At 37.9% G+C, this 22,966-nt stretch overlaps 3 protein-coding genes across 3 annotated transcripts; 2 read left to right on the forward strand and 1 right to left on the reverse strand.

Moving 5' to 3' along the window:
* Positions 1-773: 773 nt before the first annotated feature.
* Positions 774-9,728, reverse strand: LOC110064247 (high affinity copper uptake protein 1-like). Its single transcript, XM_020771265.2, has 4 exons — positions 9,471-9,728; positions 6,471-6,537; positions 4,267-4,453; positions 774-3,960 (listed from the first exon to the last, which is right to left on the reverse strand). The coding sequence occupies exons 1-4, from the start codon at positions 9,597-9,599 to the stop codon at positions 3,759-3,761; spliced, it is 585 nt and encodes a 194-aa protein (XP_020626924.1). The 5' UTR covers positions 9,600-9,728; the 3' UTR covers positions 774-3,758.
* A 1,730-nt stretch (positions 9,729-11,458) lies between these two features.
* LOC110064129 (potassium voltage-gated channel subfamily A member 2-like) lies at positions 11,459-14,709 on the forward strand. The gene is made up of 2 exons (XM_020771128.2): positions 11,459-12,858; positions 13,865-14,709. The coding sequence occupies exons 1-2, from the start codon at positions 11,595-11,597 to the stop codon at positions 14,188-14,190; spliced, it is 1,590 nt and encodes a 529-aa protein (XP_020626787.1). The 5' UTR covers positions 11,459-11,594; the 3' UTR covers positions 14,191-14,709.
* Positions 14,710-17,129: 2,420 nt separating this feature from the next.
* Positions 17,130-21,041, forward strand: LOC110064238 (protein SLC31A2-like). The gene is made up of 4 exons (XM_020771253.2): positions 17,130-17,359; positions 19,362-19,428; positions 19,548-19,692; positions 20,651-21,041. The coding sequence occupies exons 1-4, from the start codon at positions 17,312-17,314 to the stop codon at positions 20,895-20,897; spliced, it is 507 nt and encodes a 168-aa protein (XP_020626912.1). The 5' UTR covers positions 17,130-17,311; the 3' UTR covers positions 20,898-21,041.
* Positions 21,042-22,966: the final 1,925 nt, after the last annotated feature.

Below are 22,966 nucleotides of genomic sequence, written 5' to 3' on the forward strand. Positions count from 1 at the left end.
AAACGAACAGCGGTTTACATGTTGGTTTTCATTTGCGTTATCCATCGGGTATTCACATCTACATCCCCGGATAAAAGTTATATGCTTCTGTGTAGATTTTCACCAGGAGGTTATAGGATGTTTCACCTAAAACAGCAAACATTCACAATTCTTTTCAAGGAGCTCGATCGCGGTTTTTTTTAGTTTTTTTGGCCACGTCAAAAATTACCTTTAAATTGAAGGAAAACTGAGAACAGTAGTTTACTGAGATAGAAAAACACTCAAGAGTGAAAAGAGATAATATTAAATTATAAAGGAACAAGGATGGTTAAGGATGGAGAAGATTAGCACGGATTTAAAACAACAAACTTGAATAATTTAGGCTAAACTTTTCAAGATCCACAGCCGGACTGTGACGTAGCTTCTTTAAATATAACGCACCAGATACGTGGGCCACGCGTTACTGCAGCCTCCTAAAAGCGCCAAATTTCTGGGTTTCTCTCGTAATCTAGAGCCTCCTAGGGACGGGAAACGGGACGGAAACTGGGAGGCTTGCCTTAAAAAGCTAATATTTGTCACAGTTATCCCCGACTAGGAAACCTGATACGAAACCCCTTGAATGAAGTTAATAACTGTCACAGCACATTTTGGAAAATTGACGAAACGAGTGTAAACCCATCAGCGCTGTTGTGACCTATTGTCAACTACTGCCATTTGATAATATTAGTGTTTCTGACTTTCTCGGACACCAGTCTCCAAAGTCTTGACTTATAAAATGGAGGAGACGAACAAAGTGAAAGGTATAAGTTTGATTTAATATCAACTGTTACAATTGTAAATTTAACAATCTCTTTTATAAAATTCATCAGCATTTTTCCCCTAAGATGTAGTAAAATATATGCCTAACTAGTAAAACAGCATTGCTAAACAACTCTATTACAGCCATTTTAGCATATTTTCCAAGAAAAAAGAAAAACAAAAATGTCCCTATGTGTGAACAATTAACTCATCCTCTCATGACGAAGGAAAACATCATCTCTGCAAAGAGTCTTAGAGAACCTTTTTTAAAGTAATCTTTTGTGGCTTTCCATCCCATGGAGGGGGAGGGAGGGACGTTGATTGAAAATTAAACTCTTCTTTCTTTCTTTCTTTCTTTCTTTCTCTTTCTTTCTTTCTTCCTTCCTTCCTTCCTTCCTTCCTTCCTTCCTTCCTTCCTTCCTTCCTTCCTTCCTTCCTTCCTTCCTTCCTTCCTTCCTTCCTTCCTTCCTTCCTTCCTTCCTTCCTTCCTTCCTTCCTTCCTTCCTTCCTTCCTTCCTTCCTTCCTTCCTTCCTTCCTTCCTTCCTTCCTTCCTTCCTTCCTTCCTTCCTTCCTTCCTTCCTTTCTTTCTTTCAAAGATCTTATTTACATGATTTCTCATACATTTTACAAAATGTCCCAAACATTTTTGTCAAGCATTACAGCTACAGGAGAACCAAAATTATCTCTAACTCTGGGGCGGATACAGGATTTTATAGTTCCATGTGCTCTGTCACGTGACCTTGTTTGTGTCTCATGATTCCACTACACCCTGTTGGGGGTTTGGGGCATCTTCCCCCAGAAAATTTTACAAATATTTTAGGTCCTCAGAAATAGGATTTCTGAGGCCAAGCCAGCATATTATGATGTCTCACTTCTTTTTTTTAATTTCGGGGATTTGACCGAACCTCTCTTATCCACCAAACCCCCTAGATCCGCCCCAGTAACTGCAGTTCTCCTTTCAATTCATTCATTCAGCCTGAATGCTACAACTAAGTCCAGCAATATATGACAAAACTAAAGCAATAATTCAGATTCCAAAAAATCTGGCTAATAACAACAAAAACAAGAAATGCAATTAAGACTAATCACAACTCAAGAAGCATTAACATACTATTCACTATAATCATTATTATTACTGTTCACATTATGTGCAGGAAACAACACATAGGTCAAACAAGATTGGTTTGTCCCTGATTGAAGAACAAAAACGAGCCAAACCGAAGTTAAAATTTTCTGCAGTTAATCAAAACCCATGCTATCTACATGTACAACCGCCTATAATTAACAAAATTAAGTACAATTAACCTCAGAAATACATTATTTTCACCACAAATTGGACAGACTGGCCTGATCTTAGAATTAACAAACCTTAAAATTGAAAAACACAAAGCAACCTGAATGACTGCTTCTTATCCTCAACAAACCAACTTAAAACCTATCACTACTTCTTTAGTTAACATGATGTCTTTTAAGTGTACAGGTGGTGGTCATGAGGTTTGTGTATCAGTCAAAGGAAAATGAATGAGTCACAAATTCAATTGCACTTAACATGTCTGGTAGCTTAGTTAAAGCATGTTTCAGAAAATAACCCCCAAAAAATATAATCAGCCAAAAATAATTGCACTTAAAATGTATTAGGTATTTACCCACAAAAATATTTTAATTTATATTGAGCGAATCTTCTAATTTTACTATACACCACACAAATAGAATTTATCTTATAAGACTCTTCCCAAAATAAAACATTGTACTAATAATGATTATCAAAAGATAATCTTTCCTCACTTTTATCATATTAACACATTATGTAACATGCACATGTATTTTTATTAGTTTTAACCCTAGTGACTGAAATAGATTACCCAAGAGAAATTTAAACTAATCTTTGTAATGAGCTCAAAGTGACCCACATTGCTGGAGATTAAACTTGGGTTCCCAAAGCATTACATGTAAAAGAGACTACCCCTCTGGGACAGGATAGTAATTTGCAGGATACCCCCTTTGCCAGGTTACTGCAGTTGCAGTAGCAGTTCTCCTGTACCAATTAAAACATCTGGACACCTTATACACAAGGGGATCCTTCAAGGAATTTGTAATGTGCAAAAACTGAATAGTACACGAATGTGAGCAAAATAAATAGATGATTATATGGATTTTAAATTTGCCGTGGTGGTCATGCACATTTAGATAAAATAATCAGCTGCTCTGGTTGGAAACCACAAAACAAACTGAAATACTTACCAAAGAAAAAAACAAACAAACAAACAAACATACAAACAAAACTAAAATAGGACAAAACTGTACCAAACATGTCAACAGTACAAAATGAAGACAAAAATAATGGAAATATACTGTATGGGTAAATGTCATAAGTGTGGCCGCAGTCATACATCAACAGTCCTGTTGTTGAACCAAATTTACTTTCCTTTCTTGATGCTCTTTACTGGCTTGAAAGTTTTAAAAGTACATCAAGCTTATATTTAAACAAAAGTAAATTATGATTCCCCCATGAAGTATATACTGAAAAATCAGTTGAGCTCAAGTGTGCAATATCTATATGTAATACAATGTAGCTAATTTGACTTAAGGTAGTTAATTGCAATTTGACATTTTATGACTATTGTTTTCTTCTTCCTACCTAATACATAGTAAGCAAAATCAACTTATTCTTAATTATGTGGTGATACTCAGTCTCAGACTGGCAAGAATACTATCATGTGCACAAGCATAAAATGAAAAGCATGAACTACATGTACATTGTAGTCTGAAATTAGTTTGTGCAGGTCTACAAAGAAAATGCAAGTCCCCTGCATTCACTTCCCTGTCTAGCTCTTAGAAATTCATCCACAGAGCCTATGAAGTGAAGAGAAGCTGCACTAGTCTCACTAATCCCCATCAATATAACTAAATTGTGTAATCTACATAAACTAGTTCAAACATACATGCATAACAATTGAAGTACACCTATGTGGCTGATCAATCAATGACAGTGTTCATAGATGTCAACCACTTTGTTTAACTTCCATCCAAACACAAAATAGCCAAAGCCAGCGCCCAAAGCAACTGCAAGGCACAGCCACACATTGTAAGTCATGAAGATCAACATGAGGAAATAACTAATTGTGACCTGGACAACGTGGAGGAAGGTTTGAACTAAGTGATGCCAGTTGCAAATTCGAGACCTGTAAAGAATGAAAACAATGTCACCATGATCATCAGTCCTTGTCGTGCCATGGGAATCAACAAAGCAAACAGTTTCTGGCCGAAATGGCAAAAGCATTGGGGAGAAGATCCAATGGGGGCATACAGTTTGTACTTCGTGCTACAAGTGCCCCCATGAACCTTAATTGTAACTGAGAAAACATTATTTACATCTGGTCTCAAAAGAGGCTCTATGTTCCTACTAATTTCATCCCAGTTTTGCCGAAAAATGTCAAAGATTTAAGTCATTTAAGTAATTAAAAGATTATTAAATATACAAAATGTACCTTGGTAATTCTCCCTTGGATTCTGTAACAACAGTTGTCTGATTTGGTCCTGTACCATACACCTTTGTCTCTGTCAAATCCACACTCACGACATAGCTGTATCTCCTCTTCAACACTTCACGTAAAACTTTGAGACCTTCATAGAGTGCAGCAAGAACAAATATTGCAACACAAGAGAAAACCAGCTCTATAAAACAACAACACAATGTGGAAAACAGTTAGCAGGGTCCGAAATTGCGCTTTCCTGGTCACCAATGCGACTAAAAATTTTGTACTGGCGACCAGAATTTCACAACTGGTCGTCAGCGGGCGATTAACTATTTCATGCCACGATAATTATACAAACAATAACTTTGATTGTCAGCCAAATCGATTGAAATAAAATTCAAAGCCGCCTGCCAATTGATCACTTCCTTTTTACCTTTCTGCTGCTTTTGAAGTATAAACCGATCTTCCTGTTATTATAAATCTACCACAATGTCTCACAGCAACGATCAGTGCGAAGCTTCGCTGCCATGTTTTTGCAGCGGTTTCCCATAACATACGTATTGCGGGCGCAAAAGGCCACGTGCGTTCTTTCACGATGAATATTTATCCAGGCGATGTGGTGTCCAAAGATGTTCTGAAATCTTTCCGTAATTTACTACAAGGTGGAGACGGAATATCCGCGAAGAAATTAGATGAAGATTTAGATATTCCCTGGGCGTCAAAAGGTGGAAATGTAGATCTGTCAAAGTGGTCAAAAGATGATTTCAGCACTGGTTTGATTCCTGATTACATCGATTACAAATATTTTACTGGTAAGCCTGTGGTGACCAAAAATTTTGGTTTGTGTTTCGCTGCAAAGGAAAAATTTTATTGACGCTTTTTGGCGACCACATGTTTCCATTTGGCGACTGAAAAACAAATTTCAGTCGCCAGTTGGCGCCTGCCGAAAAAAGTTAATTTTGGACCCTGGTTAGTGTTTTAGCTACTAACTGGTTTCAATGCAATGCAAAGAGAAAATTTAACAAAATCTTTTTCAGGAGCACTCAGCTAAGCAAAGTGAAGGAAATTGACCCATTGCCAATAAAAATGTGCAAAAAATATTCATGATGGATAAAACATTATTCTTATACAGTCAACTGTTTGTCTAGCAAACCTGGGCATCATTACCCAGTTACACAGGCATGCAAGCATTGTATGTATCAACTGAAATTTTAACAACAAGCTGCTGACCAGTTTGTCACAAGTGTAGTACTGCTCAATAAATATTTTTTAAAAATGTAGAATTTCTCATAACCTTCAAATCTATGATCTTCCCCATACTGATCAGAGATTCTAAGCACTGATCTACACACTGTACTAAAAACACTTCTGGCCAGCTAGATTATTTCACTAGTTGTTTAAATGGTGACATGCATCTTTCTTATACTGCTAGAATCACAAAATGCTGTAGTGTGATGGTAATAAATTAGTGTGAAGCTCAGTGGATAATCAGCTACGTAATGAGTGTGGACAATTGGAAAAAATCCAGTGAGAGTACTTTGGATAGCACGGTTAACAAACGAGTTTTCAGGTTTGTCCTTTGGGCAAGTCGTGATGTACATGTACCCGCGTGAAAGTCCATCTAAAAAGCCCCGGAAAACGTTTTCTCTAACAGTATTTCTATAAACTGAATTTGCTCATAATTTTCCCCAAGAAACTTCACTTGCACATCGGACAAGAGAAGAACAGACTGCAATAGCCCAACTACAAAATCCACTAGCCCTAATCTACATGTATCGGACATAACTTTCTTTGCACGCTTGGATAGTAAGCTACTGAAAACTCCTGGCTAGTGAGGTCATTTTTTACGTCCCATAGCGACATGGGTCCTGACTATATTGCCCAATCAGCAATGTCATGGCAAAATAAAGTGAGTGATATGAATGAAGTGAGAGTGAAATGTGATGATCAGTGAAATAATGTTTATCAACTTTGACGTCATGAAAATGGGACAATTGGGAGGAATGTAGGCCAGAGTCGAGAGAGCTGCAGAAATCGAGGCTATGATAGGGTTTGAATCTGTGACTTCATGTAATTGTCAGTCAGATGCTTTAACCACTGAGCTGCTGAGAACTCCTAGCAAGCTTAAGGATCATTTTACTAGGCTTCACAAATTGCATTGTAGCCAAGAGTTTCAGCTCCAAGTGCAAATATATGCAAGTCAGAAATAAGTTTACCTGTTGCGTCATTTACAGACCAGCTTTCAAACAAAATGGTCACACTCTTGCTAAAATGAAAATACATCTGTGAAGACAAAGCAAAGAATTCAAAAATACAGTACTGACAAGTTAGACATTTATAGCACTTTATAGATCACTTGCCATAAGAAATCCCTCAAACATTCAAGAAAACTTTGGAAACCATTTGGCACTAAATTAATATTACATTTTGGACCCAAAAACTCTTGTTTGGACAGAGTTGGAGTAATACCCTGTTTGAAGAAAAATATTCAGTCTTAAATTATCATTTCAGAGCCTGCAGACTAGACTTGTGGGTTTTGTATATATGATAGTCATGTGCACTGCACAGCTAATACTGACTACTTGAGGCTTTAGATAGGACAATGAAAATTTCACACTAAAATGAATAATTAAACCACAACCTGTGTGTACACATGTACTGTATGTGACTGTGCAAGCATATAGGTGGGTTTAAAATGTAATACAATAATAGTTATGTTAGTTGCAAAGGAAAATTCAAAATGACACATACATACTAAAGGAAAAAATTATTTAAAAATTGTCTTCTAATTTTCTTGGATACCAAGAAACGAAATTTAGAGCTGGCTGTTAATCTAATATAAATTACATTACTTGCATAAAAAGATACAAAAAATTATTTGCTCTGGCTCTCAAATTAGGCAAGTTTGGAACTTAACAAATTATTTTTTGAACCCCTGCCATCTCGGCATTACTGCCTTCCATCAGGAAGACAGTAATGCGGAAATGGCTGTTGCAGTGCTTTTAACGGACAATTTAGTGGCCCCAAAAAACAGTGATAATTTAGCCTTTAATCTATCTATAGTTCCAGGTGATGCAGAATAAATTTGTTGCTTTTTTTAATTTCAAATAGGGAAGCCCTGGTCTAAATACAAGGAAAGGAAACATCGACCAGTCTGATACATCGCACATAAATATAGGGGATACATGCACATGAAAAGTTTATAATTTTTTGCCATTTGACACATTAACTAAACAGGAATGTGAGTTAAGTTTTCCATGCCAATTTATTAGCCCCACACATATAGAAGGAAAACTACTCATCACCTGGCTAGGGGGCTAGCTAGGGGCATCAGAATTGATATCAAACTTAATCGTTGATTCACAAAAAGGTTTTTTTTTTATAATATTGTTGTAGCCTTTCACCAATGAAATGAATCTGAACTAAACAGCTACCTTATCCATTGTGATGTACATTGAAATCGTTCCCTTGTATATCATCTGCTCTGCCCTGATAGTTCTAAAACTGCAATTTTCAGAAAATGCTTTTGCCATTTCATTACCTACCTTCAGTTTTGACCACATCATAAATATTTAAGTAAACAATAAGTAGACCATTATTAATTATCCCATCTCCTTTTAAGTTTTTTTAATGCCAAAAGTTATACAAATGCTTAATTTTAATTAAATAATGGTAATTTTCTTATGTTCCTTGAGCTACATTTCTTCAAAAACGTAGATTTGGCAAAAAGAACATTCACAAATTGTAAATTATTATGTAAAATGTAAGATTGACACTAGTACCGTTATTAGAGATGCATGTTTAACAATAAATTATTTTAAACATTGTACTTTGTTGATTGACAGGTATCCCATAGATCAAAACAAATTCCCTCAAAACAAATGCCCACAGTTTGTGACATGACAGATAGTTTGATTAATGATTATGCTAATGTCTACTATACATGGAACAAAAGGAAAGTTCAAGCAAATTTCTGCATACATAATTAATAGGAAATGAAGACAAAACAGCTCTGGGAAGATGCAATTAAAGTCATTACTGAATTTACAATAAGAAAGCATAAGTTTCTGCATCAAAGCAAGTTAATCCAAATCTTCAAAATAATTTAATAGATGGAAAGTGAAACTAGTGTACACATACAGGTATATTTATCGGTTGCTCCTCACTGTATAAGGTACAAGTTATAATTAGCATGTAATTAAAACTGGTATTTGAAACAGGTCCAATACATTTTGCTTTCTTGACGTCATACAAACACGTATTTGATATTTGGACACCACTAGTTGCTAGTGTGTTGTTAGGGTGTTTATAAAAACACAGCTGAAATCAAGAAAGTTGTATTGTTTTAGAACAAGTAGAGGGTCCCACACCGTTAAAGGAATGTTTAAACAGTTGTGAGAAGCTAAAAGAAGCTGACACAAAGCCCTGTGAGTTAGGTGACAAAGAGCAAGTGTAAGACAAAGCGCAAATACGATGAATACAATATTGTCAATATCTTGTCATCTGGTTTCTTCTTATCATAACGACGACGCTATCAAATGAGAACAAAAAGAAACCTTTATGTTTTTTTAAAGCCAGTTGTTTTTAAAACGATTTCAAAATAAGCTAAACAGTTTAATTCCGCTTTACTCAGTGAAGTGTAATTAACAAAATAACCAGAAGTAAACCTTGCCCTTTGAACAAAAGTCGTTATGTCAGTTCACAGCTATTGTTTTCTCAATGCTAACAACAGGCCCTGATTGTATGTAGGGTACAACAAGTCCGAATGAGCCCGTTAAGTCTCGTTCTTTTACAAAATTTACAGCTGAAAGAGTCGTGATGGCTGTATTAATACATCACATCACGATATCTTAATTGTATACTAAACAACAAGCGGGGTAAAGTATTGAGAATTACTTGTAATCCTGAGGGTATAAAACAGAACTTATTAGCTCGCCGTGGACATTATCAACTTTCTAAATGTTTGGCACAGCTTGTACGGTAAATGGATTCATGAAGAATCACGAACTAAAAGATGCGGCAACCCAAGTCACGAGAAGCTATTAAACGTGATGGTGTCGCTTTCAAGGAAGTTGAACATTGCTTGGTAACGATTCCAACAAAAACTTAGGGCACACTTTGAAGAAAACAGTGTAATTGTAATAGTTACCTCTTTGACTAGGAAACATTTTTTGTACGAGATGAAAGCAAAAGGGAATTAATTAAAATCAACAAACCATCATTCCATGTCCCATCATATCATCATGTCCCATTTGATCATGATCCATCGTTGGTGTTGTACCGTTGTTCAGCATTGTCGACGCTGTCGTCATCTCCATATGTCCGCCATGGCCACCGTGACTCATTTTGCGTTAAATCCAACGAAAACTACGATAAAAATAACCAGATCAGAGCCCGAGATGAAGCTTTGAATGCACGAACTGTCTGCCAACGAGCGCGAGCAACGCAACTCCGTTCAGTCGGAAAAAACGTCGGTACCAGTCCTTTCTCGTAAATCTCAATTGACACTTCCGGGTATCATACTTCCGGTCTGAGGTGCCCATGTTCCCCTTGGCCGGTGAAATAAATTGTGGTTGTCTAGAAAATGTTAGTGCATAGATCATCTTATTAATATTAGAATAGCGTCTTTCTATGCTTTTGAAAAGATTGTAAAGGGGTAGTCGAAATGGAAAATCCGTAACAACTCTTGATTGTAATGTTAGTGTTTAATTATAGTTAATATGCTTTCATATGCTCTCTTCAGGAACATGCCAGCATTAAACGACTTAAAAAGTGTCACTTGGCCAGTCTCATCGATTCTCATCGACCTAGGCGAAGGAAAAAATTTTGCTATTCTTCTGACTTCCTCAATGATTGCTCACTTTCATTGGCTAATATATCTCGAAGATACTCTGAAGGCATTTATGTTGGGTGTCAGGCTTATTGTTATCAGCGTTTGTCATGCAGCCTGTGTAGCAGGCGTTTCAAGGGGAGGGGGTGGGGGAGGAGGAAGAGAATTCGCGAATTCCCCTCCTCCCCTACTCCTCCGTTTTTTTCTACCGAATTCTCTTCCTCCGCCCCACCCCCTCCCCTTTATACGCCTGCTACGCAGGCTATTAGTCATGCGTCAGGTCTCAGAACCGTATTGTATTTGAGTCTATTTGAATTTAGCATTCCAGCTCCATTTTAAAAGCCTTCCTTTATCTTTCACAGTCTGGACTGGCAATGCAATGTTTGCATGAAATTTGACTGTTTCTCTTTGACTGGGTGCTGGCATAAAATTTAAGTCATTGTAATATATTTCATACATATGTCCATTATCACATTCTTACTGATTTATAAATAGCACCTTAGCTGAACTGAGACTGTGGGAAAATGAAACGTTTGCTGTATGTGTCATTCAGGTTATGCAAAGCGAAGAGAAAAGGGGGTTGCGACAATCTATATGTCTTAAATTTAAGAAAGAATTCAATTTCATTTCAAAGAAGACATCAACCCATGATTACAGTTATCATCATAAACCTGTGGTCACCTTATCAAGTTATTTCGATTTTTTCTCGAAAAAAAATGGAAGATTGATATCTCTAGTCTTATTACGTGTCAATTCCAATCCATGACCGTCAAATGGCTCGCTGAAGTCGACGTGCCGGATTTGATCGATCGCAGCAGACGTAACCCTGAATACGATAGCAGTAATCCAAAAGACACACATACAACATATGTAGTTTTGTGCCATGGATTTACAAGTTAAAAAGACCGTCACGGCAGTGACCAAAAACAAGTGCTGCGCAAGACGTAAACCTCCTCTACAAACTCCTTAGTTAACATGGAGCCCTTGAAGCCGTGTCCTCTTTCGGAAATTTATCGCATTTTCAATCTTACTTAACACTAACCATGTCATAACAACGCATTCCTTGAATGTAGGATATCTGGTCCAAGTTAAAACTAATTCGAAAGCAAGAGCGTAATGCAGCAATCATGTTTTTTCAGTAACAATTTTTTTCCGTTATTCCCCTATGTTACCAACGTAAAGAACGTTTGGACAAGCGTATATAATACAAGACATGCGCAAATGGAGGAAACTATTTATCTAAATTTACAGTCAAATAATACGATATGCATTCATTCAAGAATAGAACGATAGGATTGCCCTGAATAAACTTATTGACCTAAGATATTGTCAAATGATTGAAACAATCTGGTTCGGCGTTCACAGTTTGTTCTAGAGATCTGTCGATAATTTGCTAAGTTTCTATTTATCACCGGACGCATTAGTTATTCTGTTTACTTTGGGAAATCTCGTATGAAAGAAAAGCAGAGTGTATGTCCACTGTTGTGTCACTTCAGACTTTGAGCGTAAAATGCTAACGGAATTTGCAGCGGGTTCTTCCAAAGCCGAGTTCATGATCAGTTTGCAGCCGGGACATAGAGTTAGATCATGGACGGAGGCTGCCACGACCCCTCGTTTACTAAACAGAGGAGCTGACTTCCAGCCTTCCCGACGACCGCGTATCAGCTCATTTGCAATAGCGGGGAAGAGCGTGGAAAGGATAAAAATCAATGTTAGTGGAAAACGGTACGAGCTGACATTCAACAGGCTGTTGAAATTCCCCAAAAGTCTGCTAGCTCGGTCAGCACGCAGAGCTTATTACTATGACGCGGAAAAGGACGAATATTTCTTCGATAGAAACCGAATGGCTTTTGAGAGTGTGTATCATTTTTACCAAACCGCCGGAGAATTTGTCCGTCCTGAACATATCCCTGACGATCTTTTGATGCAAGAAATGCAATTTTTCGGTCTTGTGCGATACATCTCTCTGCCGGAAAGTGTCTCTTCATCCGTTCCCTCGCCTGAGACAGCTAAAAGGAGTGTTCCTAACAACAGGTACCAGAGAATGATTTGGGAACTCTTCGAAAGTCCTGGATCTAGCGTTGCTGCCCGACTTGTCAACGTGCTTATGCTTTTAGTGATTGTTCTATCCATTATCGCAATGTGCATTGAAACTCTTCCAGAGTTTAATGACGCAGATATGTCGCCAGCTTCGAGGAATCATCAGCAAACAACTTTAAATCAAACTTACATCACAAGGAAACAACTGGAAAGCCGCAATCGAAGAGAGACTAATCTCAGCTTGTCAACTAAACTTAAGAAACTTTTTATTGTCGAGGCGTTCTGCGTTGTCTGTTTTTCGCTGGAATTATTAATCCGCTTCATTGCGTCTCCTGATAAACTACGTTTTTTTTGGAACGTTCTGAACATTTTTGACCTCCTCGCTGTGCTTCCATTTTATGTCACTCTCGCTATTTCTGGGCAGTCTCTGACCGCAATACAGTCGGCCTACGTTCTGCGCGTGTTGCGTTTGACACGCGTATTTCGCCTGGTTAAAATTTACCGCTACAGTTCAACGGTGCAGGTGTTTGTCAAAACCATCCAGGAATGTATCAAAGATTTTCTAATGCTTGGCTTCTTAATTTTGCTGACCATGATCGTGTTTGCAAGCTGCTGCTACTACTTCGAACAGGAGCATGAAGGGACCAATTTTGTGAGTATTCCTGCGGCCTGCTGGTGGGCCATAATAACAATGACCAGCGTTGGGTATGGAGATATGGTCCCTGTTACCCTTGGTAAGTTGTATGTATCCTCTGTCTGCTAGCTAATCTGCCACAAGGGGGCAGTCTATGTCCCTTAATGAGAAATCTCCGATCGCGAAATGCCATAAGTTAGTTTACAAATGTTAAGCATTGTAAGTTTTGTTTGTCCTCAGGTAAGGCTCCTATCTTGTAAAATTTTGAAACGGATCTCTACAACCGAGGCACCTGAAACATCTCGTTTTCGTCAAGAACACCCTTACGGTGGTAATTGTAGACTTTTTTATTTCTACTCTTTTTTATCTGCACCCTTGCATGAGAAGAGTTTAGTTTTGGAGTAAAAAGATCTAACATGTGCCTTTATCGGGTCTAAACAACGACTTTTAAGTCCTAAACCGACGATACACGACGATCACTCTCGCTATGTGGAAGAACCCCTCATTCCCCACCCCTCCCCCCTTCAGTGTTTCGATAGCGCTTGTCATGTTGGAGTGAATTCTCCTTTACCAGTCGTCATGGACTGCTGCTTCTACACTGTAAACTGAATACAACTCCTAAAAGTAAGAGCCCACAAATCTCAGACGCTTCTTTTAGTCGCAAAGTCCGCCGGCTGCTTCCGCTTTGAGCTATTTCTAATACGTTTCCTTAGTTTATTGGGAACTTTTCGTCAAATCAGACTTCTCTTCAGCTTGTACGATAATTACCTGTGGTTTGACTAGGCTAAAACCTCACGGCATTTCTAGTTTAAACAAAGCCCGGTCTAGACAATGGTTGTGACATGCATGTTTCGCAGACCTACTTAGTTTGGAACTGATATACACTCTGGTTTGTTGTCTTCTTGTTGTTTCAGTAGACTCTGTACATGCAGACGATTTTGAGGTCTGTCGATCCAGAAGCTCTGGATGTATTCCCTTCTGCTATTCCCTTCTGGTCCCTACTAACCCAAACGCAGACATAGCTGACAAGTATTAAAATTTTTACCTCCGAAAACATTGTTACGATAACACTACTGACATTTATGTTTTAAATTATTCTGTTTCAGCAGGTAAGATAACAGGCGCACTTTGTGTGGTGTTTGGAATAATTATTATAGCTCCTTTACTGCCAATCATAGCCTCTAAGTTCAGTGGCATGCAGGAGAAAGCCAGACTTGAGAGAGCGTTGGCGTTGGAAAAGCAGACCTCAAATGACGATTCTTCTGAGTCTTCGGATGATGCCAGTAACACCTCTGAGTCTTCAAAAGATACGGTAAAGGCTGTAACGTTTGCTGAGCAACAAGGAACATTTAAGAACCCGAAATACAGCGAGCGACCTACATTTGAGACTCCAGGGTACAGTGGACGACCGAGAAGCATTACTGTACATTAGTGATGGACTCGAGATGTACGGAATTCTTATTGATCCAGCCAGCAACAAAAGACGATAATCATGGTCTCTGCCTGCAGTCATTAGAATCATGCTGTGAGCTATGAAGATGATCGTGAATATAATGTGCTACTGAAAATGGCAATTTTGCGTTCCGATCTTTAAATAAAGAGAAGAAATATTCCGAAGTCGAGTCAAAATAAGTTCATAGACAGCAGTCTTAGTAAGTCTGGGCTTGAAACATTTCATCCCGTGGTTACTGGACACCCCCTGTAGTAAGTAAGTGGACCTAGTAAGCTAGTAAGTGGACTCTACCAACAAAGTTATCATGGATGACCGCTAAATACAGTTTTCAATGTAGCTGTTTTAATATAGGAAACCCCTACATCATATGAAAAGAATCACGTATTTTCGCTATGTATTTCGCGCTACATGTACATCTATTCTTATGGGATATGAGCTGATACCTCGCTGTTTGCTTGTTACCAGTGCCATGCCAATACAATAGAGAGTTCACTGCGAGTTGGTCATGCATATCTAATAAGTAAAAATTAAATGTAGCCTACTCATTTTCTCTTGAGCCTACATAACATAGCCTACGCGAGATATTACAAAATGCTCTTAAAATTCCACGGGCCGTTGGCCGAGGGCAATTACGAAAAAAAAAAAATTGAATATCATTATTACGTGCCTGAGAAAATTACGACTGCACCTGCATTACTCGACACAGTAATCTAAACTAAAATTAAATGCACAGTCAATGGTCCCAGAGGTTTTTCTTGATTTTTCTCTTCTCTTGATTTTCTCCGCATGAAGACGTGTTCGCCGCTTCGCGAAAAGAAGAAAAATCAAGAAAAACCTCCAGGACCAGGGTACCCGTTTGAAGGATGGTTCTTGTTTTCCACCAAAATAGTACCCATTCCCGACTAGAAGCTCTAGTTTGAAGTGAGGACGGGAGAGCTCAGGAGGAAATGAGAGGAACCAAATAAGTGGCGATTAAGGCTGTAGTCCGATAGCTGAAACTGTAGCTGAAAGGGAACGACCCGGTTAACGTCTTACTTAGAAATAATGCGACTGGAAGGGTCAAAGTCTCTTCCATTCAAGTGATTCTCCATCCCCCTCCTCCCCTTACAAATCAAATGTCCCTGCTCTTGCTGTGGAGCCTATGATATTGCCGCTTAATTAAAAACTGGATCATTGGATAATTCAATACAAGAGTTTTCATTGGCTTAGCAATCATGATACATGAGCCATTTTACTATGCTCTACAAATATTGAAAGCGCGCGTGTAATTTTTGGTCGCGTTTTTATTTTCATTCTACTCTAGTTTATATATGGTATTTGCCGGCTTAGGGTCGGTCCGTATAGTGAAAAACTGTGACCTCAGGCTTGAAAATGCTGTCCGGGCAGCATTTTCAAGACCTCGGTCACAGTTTTTCACTATACGGACCGACCCTAAGCCGGCAAACAACTCTTGTCATTGAATCGGCTTGCGCGCCGTCTTCTAACGATTTGTAAAAAATCTCGGCAACGGGTGAGTAACTCAGATAGTAGACAAAGAAAGATGTATTAAAGAACAGATTTTTTTGGAACTTCTTTAGGTTACTTGCATTTATTTCATCGGTTAAGTTCTCCAAAATTGTTTCTGCGGTGTGAAATTTCGTTCGACGTTTAAAGTTTTACTACAAAAACAATTTCTGTCAGTCGTTGCTTTTAGAATCACTTGAAATCAGACTTTTCTACCGTAAATTGAATAGCAGAAAGTGGGGAAATTTGTTGAGTGTATTCCACAGAAATTCTCCTAAACACAGCAACGATCAGAGAGGTAAACTCGACTGAAACTGACCCAAATTTTACGGCGAGAGAAACACAGGATTACGCCCCATTACAGCGCCAAGCCACAAACAACCAAGCAAACTCTCACAACTTCAAAACACTTAATTGAATTCACTTACAGCGACTTTCCTTGCCATTCTAAAGTGAACAGAGATAAACTTGCGTTGACTAATGGTCGATGGACGTGTAAAAAAGGCAAAAGATTGACGATTACCGCTAACTTTTAGAAGCGAAATTTAGGCAGCGAAGAAAAAATCCGGCCCGTGGGCCGTATCGTAAAAAGCTGGACCGGTCACGTGCGCATGATTGGCCAATCAAGTTCGAGGATTTAGGAATCCGGCCCGCTCAGATGCTTGATAAAAAAATAAAAAATTTTATTCACTCGCGCTTGTTGTATCAGGAGGCTTGGATATGAGATGATTATAGCCAACTATACGCTACGCTCATCACTGGCTATCTGTCATCTCATATCCAACGAGCGCTCGTGGAATAATTGTTACAATAATTATAGTCTGCCGGTACAAAATCCTTGCGACCCCTCAGTCTTCCGGCTTTCCGAAAGGAATACAGTCAACTAAAGTAATTTCAAGTGCTTCCCAAACCCTAACCCGAAGCCCAGAATCAGTAATACTTTCTCCTGAGTGTTAGCCCTAGAATGGAAATTGGGTACTACATGAAGCACATAAAAATTCCTTTGGCCTACGTGTTCTACCGAGCCTGCTATGTAAGCTTACGTGATGTGAAGCATTTTGTTTACATATCACTGAAGCTCCTGCGGAAGAAATTAAGACAGCTAAGAAGTTCCTGTTGATAGGAAGCTAGTGTACGTCCTTGAGCACTGAAACTAGAAACGAGACGTGCTACGGGTAATCAGACGTAAAGAAACGCGCTCCATTGAGACGTAAGTGCTGTAATGAGATGTTTTGTAGAACCCCGTGAGAAAGACGTTTTAATTTAAAAAGACATTGGCCCAACCACAAAAACCAGGAAACAAATACCCTCAGCGGAAGAACAGCGGAAGTTAATATTAATACACCACTCTGGAAAGACTGGAGAGGAGTGCTTGAACGCCTGGCGATGTCTGCATAGGGGATCTTGTGGCAAATGACATGACCGTTCCAGCGAAAACCGCGGAGCACGATTCTATCTCTGAGTGACGCAGACAATTATTTCGGGATCTTTACGAAAGAAACCGTCGAATACATCCTCCTGCAGGCAGCCAACCCGTGGTGTTCTAGGATTAGGAAGTTGGTTTGCTTGTTTTTATTCAGATACTCATGTTTAGTTAATGACATCCTGGAGCAATAGGAATTTTCCTCGCAAAGCCACCATGGACGTAAGCATATTTTTTTACTCAGATGTCTTTTCTTTTCTTTTCGTTTCTTTTCTGTAGTTTGTTCTAATGTTAAACGTTAAAACGCAGCAATCTGCGATGACCCAGTGGGCCTCCAATTTCGATTTCCTGTTTTGCCCTAAGGACATGTTTTTACTGGTAGGGAAAATGAAACTTAAAAACAGATTGAAACGTCGCTGTTATCGTGGTTTTACACTCTCTGTCGGGGTCATGTGTTGGTGATTTGGGTTCTTACCATAATTTCATAAACTTGGCACTATTGGGTTATGATTGTAAATTAAAATGTTTAATTCACCCCACTAATTACCTTTACAATATCGTAGGGAAATTCATGATCTCGTATTCTTCTTTAAATGTTTTGAGAATATGTATAATTTAGACATTTTGGACTTTGTATCGTTTCGAACTTGCAACAAGCCTTTGAGAAAGATTGATTATCTAACACTCAATGTCCCGTTTAGTCGCACAGAATCTTTTAAGAACTCACATTTTATGCGGGTTTGTCGCTCATGGAATGAACTACCTCTTAACATCCGGGAGTCTAACACCTTGTCAGTCTTCCGCAAGAATTTATTTGCTTATTTTTACGATAAGTTCAGTGCTAATTTTTTATCGTGATTATCTTATTTTTTAATATGAGTTTAGAGTAATTTTTAACTAGGTATACAATCATACAATGATACACTAAGGCGGCTTATATTAAGGAATCTTGTATTCTGTTTTAAGCTGCCCTCAAATTTACTGGATTGACTTGTTCAATGTAATGTAATTTGGAATTTGTGTTAAAGATTAAAGATTAAAGATGTATAGTGATGACAGTTAATAATAACTCGTGATAAGCATGTGACTTCCATTTTCAGTTCATTCACTCAGATTGATTTCCATGTGATGCGTACTGCACTGTTTGTTTTTGTAGTTTCTTCTGCTCCCTACCACTCTTTGTATGGGCAGAGAGATTTCTTTGAAGTAGTAAAGGATTGCTTTCACTTGTCAATCATGTATTTGACTTCTACTTACATATTTCCTTCAAATAAACCTTTTTCTGCATGAACCAAACAGGACTCTTTGTGTTCTTTGGTTTTCGTCTGATAGGTATTAATTTTCCTGCTGTCCACTTCCCAGATTTTCACTGGCAAATTTTTCATTACATTTAATTTAACAAAATATTTGAATGTTGTATCTGTAGGATAATGTGTACAAAAACTCAAGGCCTACTCTTCACTCAAAAATTATGTCTGGTTATAGTTTGCAAATCATTTATCTGGAACTTACAACAATGTTGTATCTAGCTATTTTACTTTTAGGTAATTGTAAAGTTTCTTATTGGTTTGAGGTAAAATCTCTGAAACTAATACCATGAAGTCCCTGGGGAGGGTACTCCCAGAAAAATTGGGTGGGGGTGTGCAGCCCACTTCCCAAAACCCTTACCCTATTTATGACCTAAATCTGCAATATTCCCTACCCTATTTATGACCTGACCCTTAACCCTGTTTCAGACCTGCATTATAATTCGTTCCCTAGTTCAGACCAAGGCTAAATTACTGAAAATATAGTTTGTGAAGGGCTTTTGTTGATTTTTCGATAATGATGAAAAAGTGTTTTTTTCTTAAAAACATACCCATATCAAGGCTAGATTGCAAAAACCATACCCTATTTATGACTAAAATGGCCAAAATCAGCTAAAATCGATACCCAATTTATGACCAAAACGGCTGAAAAACCATACCCTTTGGGGCCACACATACCTATATAGCCCATATAAGGGAGTACACCCCCCCCCCCCACCCAGGCATGAAGTTAAGTGAATGATAGTTCTTCTGCCATGAAAATGCAGTTTTAAGGTCATGAAGAGCTGAAGTTCCTATGGATTTCCAAATATCTGAAAACTCCTAGATATGGACTGCCTCTTATACCCACTGTATGTACTTACAAAGCAAAATAGCCATGAAAATGTTCACTGCAATAATTTGTTGTCTTTTCCTAGATGTCATTTGTTGCTTCAGAAAATGTTACAATTTTGTTTAAAAGCTGGAAAGTGTCAAGTGTTGGAGGTAGAGTACTTTCCTTTGTTTTGTCAATTACAGTTGAAAATAAATCTAAGATTGTAAATTTAAAAATATGATATATGATCCCTTGCAGAAGTGGTAAACTTTGTTATTTTTAATTTCAGGATTGGTTGGTTCATGCATTGCAGTAATCGTAATTGCTGTTTTCTTTGAGAGCCTAAAGTCTTACAAAGTCCACAGACATAAACCATGCAGGAGAAGTTCTGAAAAGACTCCGCTTATTAAACAGCCACATAAGATTCAGATGAGGTATTTGATTGTGTAGGACTATAGGTGTTATTGTGGTATTACCTTCAGTTGTTAATTGAAACATTTAGCGTTAGATTTCCCAGTTTATCATACTGTAATAAATCTAAATCTTAACTGTCCACTTTAACTAGTTGTTTTCCTGTTATTCTTAACCAAGCAGGCCATTTTTGTTCCATAACAAAGTGTATTTCTTTTCTGGCTTACTACCTATTAAATGTTCACAATTTTTTTGTTTGTCTGTAACGAGACCAGTCTCAGAGACTGAGTTGCATGCCTCCATTTTAAATTAAAGGAAGTCTCCCACATGTCACTGAGAAAACAGTTTTTTCCTGCATTTACTGTAAAAGAAACCTCCATTCAGCGGACACCTCTGTTAAGCGGTCCTGGACACCAATATTAAGGACATTCGCAAATAGTTTTACAGCAGAACAAAGCAGTTTTTTTAATATTCTATGCATTTTTAACAGATTGGGCACTGAATAAAACAACTAGACTTGGTTTTTGATAACCACAGTGCTAATTGACTTTGGTAATCTAGAGGGCTCCATAATTTTTGAAACTGCTAAAATTGAAAGGGTGAGGGGAATAAAGCTGCGAGTGACTTCTGATCAACTGCTAGATTCTCCTTCCAGTTCGTATTGTATATGCTCATTTAATGAAGGGAGAATTTGGCTATAGATCAGGAGTCACCTAGGGCCTTATTCCACTCCTGATCTGAAGCCAAATTGTTACATGAGCATATACCAGACAAACTGGAAGGAGAATCTAGCAGTTGATCAGAAGTCACTTAAGGCTTTATTCCACTCGCCCCTTCAATTATAGCTGGCAATTCACAGCAGAGCACCAGCCAGAGCTCTTGTAGACATCAGGTCCTGTTTATATAGTGAAGATGAAACTATTTTTGCACTGAGAGTGAGTTCTCTTTGGCTTGATTTTTGATGTTTTGTTTTCTTATCAGGTTTGAGATGACTGATCACCTCAAGAAAACTTGTCTGTTTTTTGTCCAGTTCCTTTTTGGTTACTTTTTGATGCTGGTAGCCATGACGTACAATGTTTGGTTGTTTCTGGCTGTTATCATTGGTTGTGGTTTAGGTCATTTTCTAGCAGCCCCTTACATAGAGTATTTCTTTAACAGGCGCAAACATGCCAGTGAGGTATTTGATAGTGGCATAGCCTCTGCATCAGCACCAACTTTTAGTTTATGAAATAATGTCACAAATCAATCTGTTGTACTCGGAGGAGTATTGATGTATATGTATTGATTTGACTTAAAACAGGGATATGACTGCCACATGCAGTAAATGTGAAATGAAGGCATGTAAGTCCTGCCTTTGGCACAGCTACAATAAGGGAAATGTCTTAAACTGAAATGATACAACACCTTGGGCAGAAAATTTAATTAGGACAGGTCTTCCATAATGGTTTTGCTGTCCTATCCCAAGTTGTTTTCAATTTGACTTTGGGGGTGTGCACTATTAAAATAAGTTTATTATTAAACAAAAGTAACAAATTGAACGATGCTACAACCAAATAATATTATCATTACTGTACAAATGTATGTTGAAGATATCAGGGCATTATGTCTTGATTGATGCTGCAACATCAATTTCATAGTGCAGCACCAGATGTGACAGATGGTGGCAGTTTCTTATCCAGAAATGATGATTTGATGGTGGCATGGGGTGAACACAAAGTCAAAACGTTTTCACCCAAAGGGTTTCAGTGATTCTTGCTTAAAGCACTAGCTGTTGTTTTCACATTTTCCAAGTGCCATTTTCCTTTTTTATCTAGTAGTTCCTGTGATGTGTGTTCCAGCTAGTACTGTAAAAGGTACAAGTACTAGGATAACTCTTATATTTAACGATTATTCCACAAGCAAGCATTGGGTATGAGAAGAAAGATATAGCTAAGGAAGTGCATAGCATCTGTTTGGCTAAAAATAATCATCTCATATCCAATAAGCAAGAGTGAAATAATTGTTTTTATTAACAATTGCCCAAAATACGGAAAATTAAAATATAGTGAAAATAAAAATGCCCAAAAATATTACTAACAAGTCTTTAGTCATAGTACTTTTGTGAACTCAACTTATGGCATCTTGGTCCATAAATCAGTCCTGATGTTGGTTCCCTCAAGTAAACATAATTTGATCATAAATATATGATGAGAGGCATAAGAACAGCTTGGCACTCAAGTTTACATTAACATGCTTCAGGTTTTTATGATGTGTAGTCACATATTACATAAAGAGAAATAAAGAGAAATGAACAAAACAAGAGAGGCTTTAATTAAAAATCAATTTCAGAGATGAGTAAAGACTTCTAATGTAATATATTGACCTGATTTTGAAATAATTATTTACAAGGTATTTATAGCCTATATAGCTGTGATTTGTAAAGGACTAGATATATTACGAACAGCTGGCAGTATGTATAATAAAATTAGATAAAAAACCGTGTGTGTGATACTTGAGATTTAAATTTTTCTTTTCATATGAATGCACTTTATTTTATTGCATACAACATAGCCTCCAGCCCTAACATCATTTGAACACCAGCTTTTGACACTAGGTTCTTTGGGGTCATTGTCCACACCATTTTGAGACTTAACCTCTAAGATCCATGCCCAATCTCAGATGTTAGACCATTTTTGTATATAGAATTTTCAATCATGCTTTGATGTATTATACAGTAATATTTTTGTGTGAGTTCTCTTTGTTTTCTTCTTTATTTAAAATTAAAAATGGTGCAATGGAAAAGAAAAAAAAAATTGTGTATCGTAGATATATGTTCACAATCTCATACCAAAGGGCACAATCTGAATTTGTGACTCACTCTCACACCCAAACAACTTGGTGGGGATGGAGGGGGGGGGGGGGGGCGGGGGGGAGAGGGTAACCCTGCTATGGACTAGTATCCCATTCCAGGAGTTGGGAGGGAAGTACTCCAGGTTGCTTCATGTTAAGGAAAAACTAGAGATAAGTGCCAGTCTGATGGCCCATTGGGTCTGACTGCAGACCTGGGCACTGCTGTTTTGACCAGCACCTCCAGTTTCATATTGTTCCTAACCTGTTGAACCTATAGGAAATTTTTTCGGGCCTTTCTTTGAGTGCTGGATGCGATTGAGTCGCGTTGTTTTACCTTTGTTTCTCGTTCATAGTATTTTGAACGGTATTTTTTCTTGTTTTTTTTTTTTTTTAAGATTTCTTTTATTTTACGTCATCCGTGACCACGCGGATTCTTACAGAAGGAACTATTTCCCCTTGTATTACATT

Source organism: Orbicella faveolata, unplaced genomic scaffold (assembly GCF_042242905.1).
Source record: "Orbicella faveolata isolate gen_17 unplaced genomic scaffold, um_ofav_v1 contig_36, whole genome shotgun sequence".
Taxonomy (NCBI): Eukaryota; Metazoa; Cnidaria; class Anthozoa; order Scleractinia; family Merulinidae; genus Orbicella; species Orbicella faveolata.